The sequence below is a fragment of the Poromitra crassiceps genome (genome assembly GCF_964638095.1).
Source record: "Poromitra crassiceps genome assembly, chromosome: 6".
Classification (NCBI taxonomy): domain Eukaryota; kingdom Metazoa; phylum Chordata; class Actinopteri; order Beryciformes; family Melamphaidae; genus Poromitra; species Poromitra crassiceps.
The window spans coordinates 53779168-53794445 of NC_139627.1; the positions used below are offsets into that span (position 1 = coordinate 53779168).

General features: G+C 41.8%; 1 protein-coding gene across 3 annotated transcripts in view; it reads left to right on the forward strand.

The window, feature by feature from the left end:
• Window positions 1–12967, forward strand: part of LOC310778422 (poly(rC)-binding protein 3) — a gene marked incomplete at both ends in the record, with an annotated part of 32265 nt that extends 19298 nt beyond the window's left edge. For 2 of the 3 annotated variants that reach the window (XM_083638844.1, XM_083638846.1), the window contains 4 exons: window positions 2563–2638; window positions 7573–7625; window positions 8409–8578; window positions 12931–12967. In XM_083638844.1, coding sequence (XP_083494970.1) covers window positions 2563–2638; window positions 7573–7625; window positions 8409–8578; window positions 12931–12967 — 336 coding nt within the window. Of the gene's footprint in view, window positions 1–2559; window positions 2639–7572; window positions 7626–8408; window positions 8579–12930 lie in introns of all 3 variants that reach the window. The other variant, XM_083638845.1, reaches the window with a different exon arrangement.
• Between the last annotated feature and the right edge of the window lie 2311 nt (window positions 12968–15278).

The window sequence follows — 15278 nt, forward strand, 5'->3', positions numbered from 1 at the left end:
TAAAGGCTCATGTCCAGACAGGTTTTTCATCTGGCTTTTAGACGTGTCGACACAGCCATTATTCAGCGTCGGTGTTTCCATGGGTTGTTCTTTTTCTGCTGCTTTATTTGGAGCCGCTTGCATGTGTGAAAATTGGAAAGATGCTATTTTGACATAAATAAATCTCGTACGTAAATAATCTCTTTACTGAATGCGCCAAAATGTCTCTTTTCTGATTGTGAATCAGTGAGCGAATGATGGGTTTGCCTTTAACACAGAGCTGCCTGCATAGTGTGTTATCAGCCATGTCGGCCCTGTGCCTATAAATGAGTATGTAAAGTAGGCTCTGTGCCTATAAATGAGTATTTAAAGTAGGCTCTGTGCCTATAAATGAGTATTTAAAATAGACTCTGTGCCTATAAATGAGTATTGAAAGTAGGCTCTGTGCCTATAAATGAGTATTTAAAGTAGGCCCTGTGCCTATAAATGAGTATTTAAAGTAGGCCCTGTGCCTATAAATGAGTATTGAAAGTAGGCTCTGTGCCTATAAATGAGTATTGAAAGTAGGCTCTGTGCCTATAAATGAGTATTGAAAGTAGGCTCTGTGCCTATAAATGAGTATTGAAAGTAGGCTCTGTGCCTATAAATGAGTATTTAAAATAGACTCTGTGCCTATAAATGAGTATTGAAAGTAGGCTCTGTGCCTATAAATTAGTATTGAAAGTAGGCTCTGTGCCTATAAATTAGTATTTATAGTAGGCTCTGTGCCTATAAATGAGTATTTAAAGTAGGCTCTGTGCCTATAAATGAGTATTGAAAGTAGGCCCTGTGCCTATAAATGAGTATTGAAAGTAGGCTCTGTGCCTATAAATGAGTATTGAAAGTAGGCTCTGTGCCTATAAATGAGTATTGAAAGTAGGCTCTGTGCCTATAAATGAGTATTGAAAGTAGGCTCTGTGCCTATAAATGAGTATTGAAAGTAGGCTCTGTGCCTATAAATGAGTATTGAAAGTAGGCTCTGTGCCTATAAATGAGTATTTAAAGTAGGCTCTGTGCCTATAAATGAGTATTTAAAGTAGGCTCTGTGCCTATAAATGAGTATTGAAAGTAGGCTCTGTGCCTATAAATGAGTATTGCCCTCCTAGCGACTTTATTTCTCAAAAGTTATCTGGCGACTTTCTGACCGTTGAATCCCAAAGCATTTGGGTTTACATTGGTATAAAACGGTATGGCTGATGGCTGTTTTGTAATCCAGAGGTCTGAGCGCGTCAAACAGCTGTCACTTCACACGTACCATTTCCCTTTCCTACCTTCAAAATAAAAGCGTTCACTTCTCTGTACTCCGAGCCTTCAGATGGGAGGCAACTCAATAAATTAAATGACAATAGCTGAGGCTACACGACCATTAGTGCAGTTCATCAACCGTTTCAAGACCTGAAGAATTTATTCGGGAATTTGTGGCTGTATTGTTTTTCATGTATTTGTTTTGACTGAAGCATTTGATAAAAAAAATAGTGCAATGTTGTGTTGCACTATTATAAATATACTGTTAGATCTTATTGTTTATTTATTTGTTCATTCATCACATCATTAGACACTCTGATTATTAAAAAATAACGCAAACAGTAAAACACAGAATTCAGGTGTTTTGCGGTAAAAGTGTCTCTCCTCCTGACCTTGTCCTGCCAGTGCGGCTCTCATGGAAACAATAGTGAGGATCACTGCGTTAAGACATATTTGTCATCAGTGTTGGGGGTAACTAATTACAAAAGTAACATATTACATGTAATATATTACTTTTAGCAGTAACTCAGTAATATAACATTACTTATAGGATTTCAGTAATATTATACCAGTTACTTTGTTTTTTTAATCAAAACACATATTTAAATCATTTCCTAATCAAACTGTGTTTTTATGCAAATAACCACTATAGATGACAATAACAAAGGAAAAGGATAACATTTAGAATTTTGGATGGCTTGCACTGACTTCAAGACGGTTTAAATTCTTTTTCGGGATGGTTCCGGGGCGCCGGTGTCATTCTGCTACTGCAGTTATTTTGGTGAAAGTAATGCAAAAGTAGTGTAATAAGTAATGATTTACTCTACACAGACAGTAATATTGTAAAGTAACTTATTACTTTACAATGAAAGTAACTAGTAATATGTGGTATATTACATTTTGAAAGTAACTTGCCCAACACTATTTGTCATACACGTCAGCTTGGCAGACAAAACAGAAACTAGCCACGAAGCCAGTTTTCATTTGTTTTCTCATTTTGTGCAGCTTGACTATAAAATCCAGAAGAAAAAGCACATGAACGAGCTGCAAATCAAGAGCAACCCGCAACAACAACAAAAAGGGGGAGGGGGAATCATATCATCTGGCAATTTCTTTCTATTGGACAATCTCCCTTTTTCTTTCTCTCTTAGTTTCTCCTTTCTGTTCCTTTGTGTTCATGGCCGCCTTCTCCTCACCGTTTCTTCACCACTAGTTTTGGTTGGCTTTCTTTCTTGGTGTGACCTTCAGTAGATAACAATAACCTCTTAGCTCTACTCTCCCTCCTAACCCCTTCAGCAGTTGACCAAGCTCCACCAGTTGGCTATGCAGCAAACACCCTTTCCCCCTCTTGGACAGACCACCCCTGCTTTCCCTGGTACGTACCCACCATGGCCTTTAGACAATTCCTTATCTTTGCATGCGTGGAACCTCCGCCCCCCCCCCCCCCCCCCCCCCTGCACCTTATCTTGGTTTTGCCGCAGCATGACATGGTCCTGCTATCGCTCCTCTGAAAACCTTGCTTTTCTTATGTTGTATACATCTTTCCTCCCAGCTCTGTATGATATTGTGCCAGTGGAAGGCATAAACAAACATCGGACTTCATTTTAAAACAGCCTATTCCAAATTATATTGCGATTCATGAACATGATGCATCCTTGCTCCAACCCATTTTTACGTTCTTTGACTTTCCATGAAAGATGAAAAGCAGCGGTGAAATGTGACGGCAACATGCACTACGCTAGCCTGGGTAAACCCAGCCTCCACGTGACCTCTCTGTGCTATCAGTCACGAAGCTTACACTACAGGCATAGCCTGTGACGTCACGTTGAAGGCTGGGTTTACCCGGGCTAGCACTACGCAGCAGCATCTGAATTGGACTGTTTGCTTTGGACCTCTCCGTGTGACAGCCTAGTTATTCTGCCTGGATTATGTGCCGCATGTGCATTTTGTGAAAGACCCAGCGAAGGTCTCATGAATAAAGACAGTTATGCTGGGTTCCTCATTCACCCACGGCCATGCGACGATTACCATTTTAAACGTGCCGGGAGTGATTTATTAAATCAACAAGCAGGTATAAGTGGGTCCTTCGGCAAATGTGTCGTCTTTGACATGTTTCAGCCTTGCTCTCCCCCCCAAAGATCCTTCAAAGCACAAACACGTGATTCAATGAAGACAAAAGCACAGTTTGGATGGATTCAGAGTTCAAAACGAAAACCGTTAGCTTACCAGCAGAAAAACAAACAAAACAAAATCAGGAAAAGGGACATTCTACCAGAAACATTTCCACTCCACTTCTAAAATTCTTGGGGGAAAATATATATTATTCTTGAATCGGAATATTGAGTCATATGCAGGGCATGTTAACTAGTGTATGAGAACAACATATTGTGCCATCTCAGGGAAGACATTTTTATATGCATTTCACCCCATATTTTAGTAGTAGTAGTTCAATTCAATTCAATTCAATTCATTTTATTTGTTCGATAGGGGACAGGTGTACATTAATGGACATTTAAAAAAATGTAAATGCACGACAATTGCAGTCACAAGACTGATTTCCATTGTTAGTCCCCCTGCCAGATGATACAGGCTTAGAGTCCTGAGGGGTAAAAAGTATACATAGTGCAACAAAAACATATTTAAAATGTAAACACAATACAAAGTGCAAGTATGCAGAGAGATAGTAGTAGTAATGTTCTTTTTTTTCCACTTTTAGCCTTTATTAGATTGGACAGGACAGTAGGCAGACAGGAAAGGTTGGGAGAGAGAGAGAGAGAGGGGATGGCATGCGGCAAAGAACCTCGGGTCGGATTCGAACCGGCGTTGGCCGCGCAAAGTACTGAGCCTCCGTGGTGTGCGTGCTACCAGGTGAGCACAATAATAATAATAATAATTGATTGGATTTATATCGTGCCTTTCAAGACACTCAAAGCGCTTCGCATATCAGGGGAGGGAGGGGGAGGGAATGTGTAGCACCCACCTGGGTGATGTGTGATAGGGTGATGTGTGATAGGGTGATGCACGGCACCCAGTTTAGTAGTCAGTCCCTCCAGAATTGTTGCGATCAAAATGCTTGATTTTGCCGCGGATTTTCTCAAAAATTGTGAGGCACTCTGCGAGCTTTTACACTATGTGATTTTTTGCGGTAAAATTGTGGGAACTGGCAAAAAATTGCAAGTTGAGGAACCTGTTTTGCCGTTTTTGCAGAGAAATTGTGGGAATTTTCAAAAATCGCAAGCTCCTGCAAATATTGTGGAGAGTGGTTGAATTCGCATTGATTATTGCGATCTCAAAATCATAATTTCCTGGAGGGACTGATATGCACAATAGCAGTGTAATGTGTATTTATTCAAATCATGTTTTACTATGGCATGTAAATACATGCATTTGTAAGGCCCATGGCACAGAGCTGTCAGGCTCTTTCATCACACAGGGCTGTGACAGGGCTTGACGGTCGGCCATTGTTTGAACTGCCGTTGCTCAACTGGTCTGCACGCTATAGCATCAAAACTGTTATCATGCAAGGAAGGTGTGGTGAGGACCCAAAAGCAGGACAGCAAGGCAGCTTGTGAACAAACCCCAAGACTGGTTATTTATTCAATACCTATTTTGCATTAAAGGAACACTCCGCCCATTTTCAACCAGCTTTGTATCATTAGAACATCAGTAGTATATCAGAAAACTGTAAACGGTTTTGAAGTCTGTCATTTAATTTGACAGTTATTGAGTGTTAAAGTGTGGACCAGTGACATCACTGGTCCACACTAACTCAAATTAATAACTCATTAACTCAAATCAACTCTCAAACTGTAAACGGTTTTGAAGTCATTCATCTAGTTTGACAGTTACTGAGAGTTGATTTGAGTTAATGAGTTATTAATTTGAGTTAGTGTGGACCAGTGATGTCACTGGTCCACACTTTAACACTCAATAACTGTCAAATGAAATGACAGACTTCAAAACCGTTTACAGTTTTCTGAGATACTACTGATGTTCTAATGATACAAAGCTGGTTGAAAATGGGCGGAGTGTTCCTTTAACGATGAGCTCTTGACATGCACCAGGAACACACATGACAGGAGCAATGAGCCGACAAGACTATAGGCTTGTTTGAGACGAGCAAGTCCTGCGCCGTTTCGTCCAGCGACCTGCTTGGCCCGTTGCATGATGGTTAGAAAAGTTGCCCGACTTGCCCCCGCCTGCATGAGCCACGGGACGCGCTGCGTTCTCTCTCTCCACCGCCTGCGCCCGCCTGCACCTCCCAGGATGATGGGAAACGCCTCGAGCCGAGCGCTCGTCGGCTCAACACAGGTGTAGCGACCACACACCTGTTTAGCCTACTCGCTGTTAAAGGTCCCATTCCGTGCAAAAGCTGTTTTTACTTGTAAATGCATATATACTGCTGTCATTCCTCCCTGTAATGAGTTGTCACAAGCTCAGAACTGCCACAGTTGGATTTGTCCTTATCCAGCTTCCCCCTGCAGTCTCCTCCAAGCCACACCCCAAACGCTTGTTTGCCCAGAGGGGATTTGGGACGTCACAAGCTTCCTCACGCATACTGCGCGGGTCTCTCTCACACAAGCTACCTGCACCATTTTGTCTATAGCCACAAAATTAACACTTCTAGCTGGAGCGACGCCAACTGTACGTGATCCAGCAACTGCAGAGGTGCATTCGGTAAGTCTAGGCATTTTGAGATGTCCTCTTTAGCGTAGTAACCATTAAGTTAACGATAACTCGCAACCTAGCGTGCTGGTCCACAGACGCTAATCTGATTGGTCGCTGGGAGCCTGGGGCGGGCTCTCCCTCAGCGGCCAATGGGAACTGTTAGTTTTGAATATATTATAGAAACAGACCGTTCTTGGGAAGCGACGAGATGAGGAAGTGAGAACTCCGTCACAACAAACGGGGTTGCTATATTTTCGACAAATTAATCCAGAAACATGTTTTATGGACCAGAGACACACGTTTTTAAGAGGTTACAGCTGCACGAATTGGGACCTTTAAACAAAAGTGTAGAAGAAGAAAATGAGCAGTGAGTGTGCAGTCGGTGGTGTTCGGCTTGTTCATGCCTCGCCTGAACAAGCTCGGCTGCTTTCCAGGCAAGCCAGAAGTCCTCTCCAATGAGCCAAATGACTGAGGACATGTACAGGCCTGATACACAGCTGGGGCCAAACAGAGAACATGGCACACAGAACTACAAGGACTAGACAGAGAACCACAACACAAAGAAATACAAAACCCAGACACTGAACGCAGGCAAAAGTCACAACCATGACAGAGATTATATAGTAATCTTTTTAGTTTTGGTTGTACTTTTCTGGGATATTTTAGCATGACAGGGTCTACCCCACGTCCTACTAAAAAATAGAGCCCCGACCGATACTGGATTTTTGGGGCCGATACCGATATAAGGGAGTAAGAAAATAACGATATCGATATAGCGGCCGATATTTTTATATTTTATATACACACATTATATTACACCATTTTTGCAATGATCCCTCAAATATCAAACACTTGACAAAGATATGACTTGACGTGACTTGAGATATGTAATGTAGGCACGATATTACGATATTACAGTTTAACAATACACTTTATTGTCCAAAATGATATCAGTGCTCTGAAACTGTAAACTTCACTGGGAATTTAATAATTATAAATAACTAGAAATACAAAAACACAAATAGAACAAATATATAAAGTTAACATGCTGTCTATAACTTACAGTAAAATAGATAAATAAATAAATAAATAAATAAAATATCGGACATATCGGCCGATAATATCGGCCGACCAAAATATCGGTCGGGCTCTACTAAAAAACATGCAAAAAATTCCAATGACAGATTTTTGTTGGTAGAATTTACAGATAATTTTGTGTTTTCAATCAATTGATGTGAACGATAACAACTTAAACTTGTTATTAATGGTGTGTATTTTTAATAACCATTCTTAGCATAACAAAATGTAGGCCGGATTTGCCTGAGGACGCCATTTTTCAGGATTTGTAATAAAGAAAAAACTAACATCTGAGAACCTGAGAACCTAATGAATGGCATATTCCTTTACAGAACAACTCACAGAAAATCAACCATCTAGTCATTTTGAATTTTTTGTAGGGCATTATACAAGTTTTATTCACCAAACAATTCCAGGACAGATAATGTACGTTCCTGGGAGAATGTCCCAAGATTTCCTCTTCTTTGGGTCTTTTTTGTAAAGTTTAAACAAGTAATTTGTTTCAGAATAGGTAAGATCTCTTACTGTATCATCTATCATTTGTGCATCTATGTGCATCTTCAGGTTTGGATGCCAGTCCCCCAGCCAGCACCCATGAGCTCACCATTCCCAATGATGTGAGTAAAGTCAGAAAGACAAAGTCAAGATTTCTTGAAAGCTTTTCTTGATGTTATGGATTGTTAATTGAGCCTATTAGCATCACATTTTTCTAATCTTCAAATTGTGTGTCAAAAGTGTGTGTTAGACTGTAACTATTCGACTGACAAATATGTCTGGCAAATTGAATGTTTAATTCATCATATTGTAAAAACAACAACAGAGAAATGACAAATGGTACATTGAGATGATGGTAACACTTTACAACAAGGGTCACTAAATTAAGGGTTAGGTCATGCTTAATAAGCATTGGCATGAACAAACCCTTATATAACAGACAGTTAACGAATGTGTCTAGTTAATGCTTATTAATGGTTATTAAGCATTAATTTAGTGACCCTTATTGTAGTGTTACCCAGATCATCTTTTCCTCAGAATTATTTTTGTTTTATGGACGAACGATTGGATAGACAACACAGCCAGCAATAACCCAAAGACTTCATGTCAATTCTCAGTGTGTTGCTCATCCCACAGCAGAAGGTGCAACTGACCAAGCTATCATTATTAATCATACTTACTTTACCCAAATGATGGGATTCAAATGAATATCCCAGACTATTTCATAACCCAGTCCACCCCATCCCCCCCCCATCTTTCTCTCTCTCCACACACACACACACACACACACACACACACACACACATATATATATGAGACAGTCACGGCTCAAATGTATTAACACAACCCACAGATTCCGCTGCTTCCTGTTGAGGTACCGGTATACCTCTGCTCTCTTTTCCCAGCTAATAGGCTGCATAATCGGACGCCAGGGAACGAAAATAAACGAGATTCGACAGATGTCTGGGGCGCAGATCAAAATTGCCAACGCCATGGAGGGCTCGTCAGAGCGCCAGATCACCATCACAGGGACCCCCGCTAACATCAGCCTCGCACAGTACCTCATCAATGCCAGGTAACCTTTAGTCCTAACAGACCCCCGCTAACATCAGCCTCACACAGTATCTCAATGGCAGGTAACCTTTAGTCCTAACAGACCCCCGCTAACATCAGCCTCGCACAGTATCTCAATGCCAGGTAACCTTTAGTCCTAACAGACCCCTGCTAACATCAGCCTCGCACAGTATCTCAATGGCAGGTAACCTTTAGTCCTAACAGACCCCTGCTAACATCAGCCTCACACAGTATCTCAATGGCAGGTAACCTTTAGTCCTAACAGACCCCTGCTAACATCAGCCTCGCACAGTATCTCAATGGCAGGTAACCTTTAGTCCTAACAGCCCCCTGCTAACATCAGCCTCGCACAGTATCTCAATGCCAGGTAACCTTTAGTCCTAACAGACCCCCGCTAACATCAGCCTCACACAGTATCTCAATGGCAGGTAACCTTTAGTCCTAACAGCCCCACGCTAACATCAGCCTCGCACAGTATCTCAATGGCAGGTAACCTTTAGTCCTAACAGCCCCACGCTAACATCAGCCTCACACAGCATCTCATCAATGGCAGGTAACCTTTAGTCCTAACAGACCCCTGCTAACATCAGCCTCACACAGTATCTCAATGGCAGGTAACCTTTAGTCCTAACAGACCCCTGCTAACATCAGTCTCGCACAGTATCTCAATGCCAGGTAACCTTTAGCGCTAACTGGGCCTGAGCACAAACCCAGAGAAAGAGAAAAGAAAGGCTTGCATGAGCATGTTCACAGTGAGCTTCCGAGAAAAGCGCCGTCTTAAAAAATAAAGAGATCTTTGCTAGGTTAGTTTTGTCACTCGTGACACTGACACTTTGAGTCACCATGGGACTCATATCACTGTCACATTTGGACAAGGGACAGATAATCGGATTTGAATGTCTGACAAGCAGAATTCAGATGAGTCATTGAGGGTGGCTAATCTTGGCCTTTATTGGTATTATGGGCTGGCTGCTTCATGTTGTGCTCCTTCTCCATTTTTTTTCCTCATTTCTTATTTCCACCCAAGAACAAACATTAAAGCAGGGATACTCTACTTGCTTTGCCCAGGGGACACTTTTTGAACCACCAAGGAGAATGTTAACAAGCAATAATCAGAGTGAGAATGCAAACCCAATATCCAGTATACACTGGATATTGGGTTTGCATTCTCAAGGAGGTACTGTACAACAAAAGGTAGAAATTCAGTTTCATCAACAGTTCAGTTCTCAAATTTGTTCAGAGTAGGCTAAACCCTCTTCCCAAACAAATCAATAAAGGATCTCTCTCCAAAAGAAAATTTACCTACTTATCCTGTGTGCACAAAGTCGACCTGTTTGGATAAATTTATATCATATAAATTAAGTAACATATAAGTACCTCGGTAGCAAGCAGGCCGCAATACTTGACAATTTAGCTGGAGCTCAGTCAAACTTGATTTAACATTAGTTTTCATTGTGAATTAGAAAATGGTCAGGGGGCCACTCTGCACCCTATCGGGGGCCGCATCTGGCCCCCGGGCCGCAAGTTGATTATCCCTGCAAAATGTTTCACTGGACACACAGCTTTGCAAATAATTGGTAAATGGGCGCAATGACAACCATGGGACAAGTCAACTTCTGAGTTGAGCGATGCAGGAGCAACTGCACTCAAAATACAAAATACAATCTGCCTGAGACCATTCATTTTGGAATGTCCAAGACCATACATCTTAGAGGCCGTATACACCTGGCACTAACATGCGTTTTCTGTCATCAGATTGCAATCAGATTGTGCTTGACCACTTGAAAGTACAGGTGTAAAAGCCCCCAAAACAGATTAAAGATGGATTGCAATCTGATCGGCCAAACCCCCTCCGGAGGTGGTCAGGGACGCATTGTGACCACATTGAACACAAGTTTAAATGCAATGTGTCCTCTCAATCTGCATGCAGCAACTGTATGCGGATTGAGAGGACACCCGTTTTGGGTGATCAAATTGCAATCAGATTGCCATCTGATCACCAAAAACACATGCTAACGCCAGGTGTAAATGAAATCAGGCTAATGTGGTCAAGCACTATCTGATTGCAATCTGATGACAGAAAACGCATGTTAATGCCAGGTGTAAATGGCCTCTTAGAATCTGGAAGATGATGCAGAAAAGTGCATAGAATCAGCAGCTCTAATAGCAGGTATTACTTGAGCTCCAACCTCAGTGTCTCGGCACATGAACCATTTAGGTTTTTTTCAACGGAGAGGAACTGACTGCGGTGATAAGCTGATGTCTCCGCAGCCCCAGGGCTGAATGACCAGGGCCCTGGGTATGGTAGTAAGATACCAGACATACCAATATGCTTTTGCTGCTATGCTGCACCTGTTTGTCTGTTTCTTTATTCCCCCTCTTATCCATGGAAACATCTAATTCCTTATCAACAGAGAAACACAATTTGTTATCATCTAAAAATGGAACCTCGGATGTCCACAGGCTGCGTGAACGCCGAAGCCAAATGTTTGTCAGCGGTATCCCAGGAGAAGCCACATAGGCTACTTGCATCGAGGACTCTGTCATGTCTTTTGACTTTTGAAAGGAGGTTTCAAAGGAGGCTGGAGAGAATACTAATTACTTTCCCACAATTCCAATGGCAGGTTCAGGGACGTGGCCGCCATGTGGAATGACCCCTCATCCATGACAACGTCCTGAAGTCACCCCCAAATCTGGTTGTGTTGTCAGAAGCTAACATCAAAGCCACCGCCTCACAATGATCCCCTATGTGCTCTCCTGCTGAACTTCCCCCCTAGACCCCCACTGGATGTCAGTAGCGCCTCGCTGCAAGCCTTTAGCGTTTAGACCCAAGGAGACCGATTAGTTAAAATCAAGCTAACAAAGGCAGAGTTTGCTTTAGGTTCATCATGTACAGTAGCCGGTGTATAGTTAAAGGAACACTCTGCCCATTTTCAACCAGCTTTGTATCATTAGAACATCAGTAGTATATCAGAAAACTGTAAACGGTTTTGAAGTCTGTCATTTAATTGGACAGTTATTGAGTGTTAAAGTGTGGACCAGTGACGTCACTGGTCCACACTAACTCAAATTAATAACTCGTTAACTCAAATCAACTCTCAATAACTGTCAAACTATAGATGAATGACTTCAAAACCCTTTACAGTTTGAGAGTTGATTTGAGTTAATGAGTTATTAATTTGAGTTAGTGTGGACCAGTGATGTCACTGGTCCACACTTTAACACTCAATAACTGTCAAATTAAATGACAGACTTCAAAACAGTTTACAGTTTTCTGATATACTACTGATGTTCTAATGATACAAAGCTGGTTGAAAATGGGCGGAGTGTTCCTTTAATTATTTAAAGCATGCTTAATTCCAAGGATGTGGTTGTACTTCTTTTGCTCACTGCTAGCTTAGATGAATTAGCCTATTTAGTCCTGTTGTGTCCGGAAAGAAGAAATATATAAAAAGTGGAAAATTGTGAAAAGAAACAAAAAGGGCAAAGAAAAACCCCCCGGCCACCTGACTGCCACTGAGCAAATGCTGTTAGAGGGGAGGAGTGGTGTGATGGTGCTGTCCTGTCAGTCCACAGCGTCACGTCTATGTTAGAGGGGAGGAGTGGTGTGATGGCGCTGTCCTGTCAGTCCACAGCGTCACGTCTTTCACCACACCATCACTCTTTTCCATTCTGTCCACAGCATGGCTATAGAGAGGCAAAGTGAACGTCACTTCCTGCTTCAGCACTGTACCAGAGATTTTCCTCTATTTCCCCATAGACATTTCGTTAAAAAAAATGCTTATAGTTTTACTTGGTCAAACCAAATGGTTCAGATATATTTCGAATCGGGAGAGACCATAGAACATTTCACTCGGACCAAAACTAAAAAAAAACATTGAAAACATATTTTCTATAAATCCGCCGTTTTTTTAAACGTTTTGGTCCGAGTGAAATGTTATGCGGTCTCGCCTGTTTCTAAATAATATTTAGAATCGTTTTAATTTGGTCAAACCAAACGGTTCAGATATATTATATCTGAACCGTTTGGTTTGACCAAATTAAAACGATTCTTATAAGCATCTATGGGGAAATAAATGGCGGATGAAAATCTCTGGTACAGTGCTGAAGCAGGAAGTGACGTTTCACTTTGGCTCTCTATAAGGAAGGCGGTAGGTCTTTTCCATGTAGAGGTACAGTGAAAGGCCACCCTGTGAGATAGACAGGCACCAGCACAACACTCCAGCGCAAAGAGCAGCCATTGCTGCGTATCCTTCACTTTCATGTGAACGTTTCTATTTCACAGTGGTTTTATTTTCTCTGTCTCCTCCCTCCCTGCCCCCCCCCCCCCCCCTCTTCCCCAACCTGTTGTAGGCTGACGTCTGAAGTCACGGGAATGGGCACACTCTAACTCCTCCCCCACCTTCCCTCACTGCATCACATGACCCTTGGGCATTAATGGCATTGCACCTATAGTTTATTTCTTTCTGTGTTTGACTGTCCTGACTTGAAGTGACTTCAGCTTTGATCAGTTCTGATACTGTAACCATGCACACCTGCGCTACACTAGGATTCTCCCTCACCTATCGGAAACCCTGCTGTTTCGGTTTTGAAAGGACACTTTACTTTTTCGACACGTCTAGTAGCCTACCTGTCATGGCATCGCATGCACCCCAACGATGACTTTGTTTTACCTTTTAATGCATTACTGGATTTTTCTATTTTCTACTTTTATTTTTTATTCTCACCTGAAAGTGGTTTTAGACAATTTTAACTACCTGTAGGTTGCAACCTCATTCACCCAACATAGCGTAAATAAATAATATTTTTTCTCTCACATGATACATGATACATTCCATAATAGTCTATCACTTGTGTGTCAATGGAATACTAAATGAAAAAGTTCAACCAGATCCGTTCAACCAGATATTTTTATTCTGGTCTATTTCACACTCATTTCATGATGCATAAAATAAGTGTTTTGCTTTGGTACACATTACATTTGCCTGCCTTTTTGAATGCACTGTATGTATGTACAGTATAGTTCGTCCTGCATGACGCACAGCACTCGGCAGTCACTAGGGGTGCTCCGATCCAGCTAAGCCACGATCCGATCCGATTCCGATTCCTGGGGTCACGATCCGATTCCAGAATCGATTCTCGATTCCAACGATTCTCGATTCCAACGATTCTCGATTCCAGAATCTAGAATCGATTCTAAATGATGTAGTTTTATATTGCAAATAACACACAAAGGTAAATCTAAGACAAAAAATGACAAATGTATTAATGCTGAACTTCAAATTCAACTTCTGAAGTATTACAATCAGGGCCTAAATTCATTTTGCAAACTAGGGGGGAATTCCCCTTATGTTCTTCGGATAAGATGGATTTATAGGCTGGGGGGGATCTGTAGACTTTGAGAAGGATTTATAGATTTTGGGGGGAATACATTAACCAGCGTTCTTAAGTGCAAGAGGTGGTGGCACCGTGGCAGTACACTACACAAATGACATGAACATTTGGACACTTATTCAGCCGGTATCTTGCATGTTACCTTCAGGTGCACTGTAAAAAAAAAAAAAAAAAAAAAAATTAACAATACAAAGAATAATCGATTCTTGGGAGTTTGGAATCGATCCAGGAATCGTGGCATTAAGAATCGCGATCCTTTCAGAATCGATTTTTTGGAGCACCCCTAGCAGTCACCACTGCATTTCAAACTCATTTTCCAGTTTAAAGGGTCAAACTCCGATGGAATAGCCAAAACGAGCAGAATGAAACAGTGAACATTGTATTGATGACGTGGCTGCGTCGCCTTGGGTCTAATCTGAAACAGCACCAACGGTACTAGGCCAGTAAACATCCCCTCCCGTGCAAAGAATATCTGTCTTTCCTAGTTTCATTTGAGAGCCGTCACATAGGTTCCTTGGAGAAATGAAAATAAGTCGTGAAAATGGCTGCATCTAAGAGGGAAACCCAAATGCATGCTATGAATCAATCCCATGCTACAGTGTTCACCTACTGCAAACATCACTGTGTTCTTTATGCTATCACCATTAGCATCTGCCTTTGAGCGGCACAGACCACATAGTGAGCCTTTGACAAATGAAACGTGTACATTTGCGCTCGCATGTAGGCGTGTAAACGGGGAGGTTTGAATGCAGTCCATAAAATAACATACATATACATATAATACCTATTAATCTGTGACAGGTTATCGCTCGACTTGTTGAGTACTATTCTGAGAATGCGTATTGAAGTTTTCAGGAGTGCAGCAAAGGGCTGAAAAGCTCCTGAGGAGCCAAATTGTTTGCGGAACATTCGTGAATTTTCAGCGAACCCCCCGCAGAAGCCTATTAGTCTGTTAGAGACTGATCGTCTGTTAGAGACTGATCGCAGACCATTCCAAATCCACCACATGCAGTACGTTTCCAGTGTCAGCCTCACCATTACGTAAGATGTTGGGTTCCTCTTTAGATCAGTATCCTTATTGAACCAACGGTTGGGTTCACTGGCAAGGTCAACTGATCTATTAACAAGTCTCATCATATTTGCCTGATTTTATGGACCTAGAAATAACCATCTGCACTGCAGTAGCCCCGCCCCCGCCACCTGACTTCTCCCTGCTCCCACTAGGTTGAGCTGTTAGCTCGTCTCTCCTGGCCCTGACACTGAAACTAAAGCTGGATGTACGTCCACATTTCTTTTTACTGCCAACA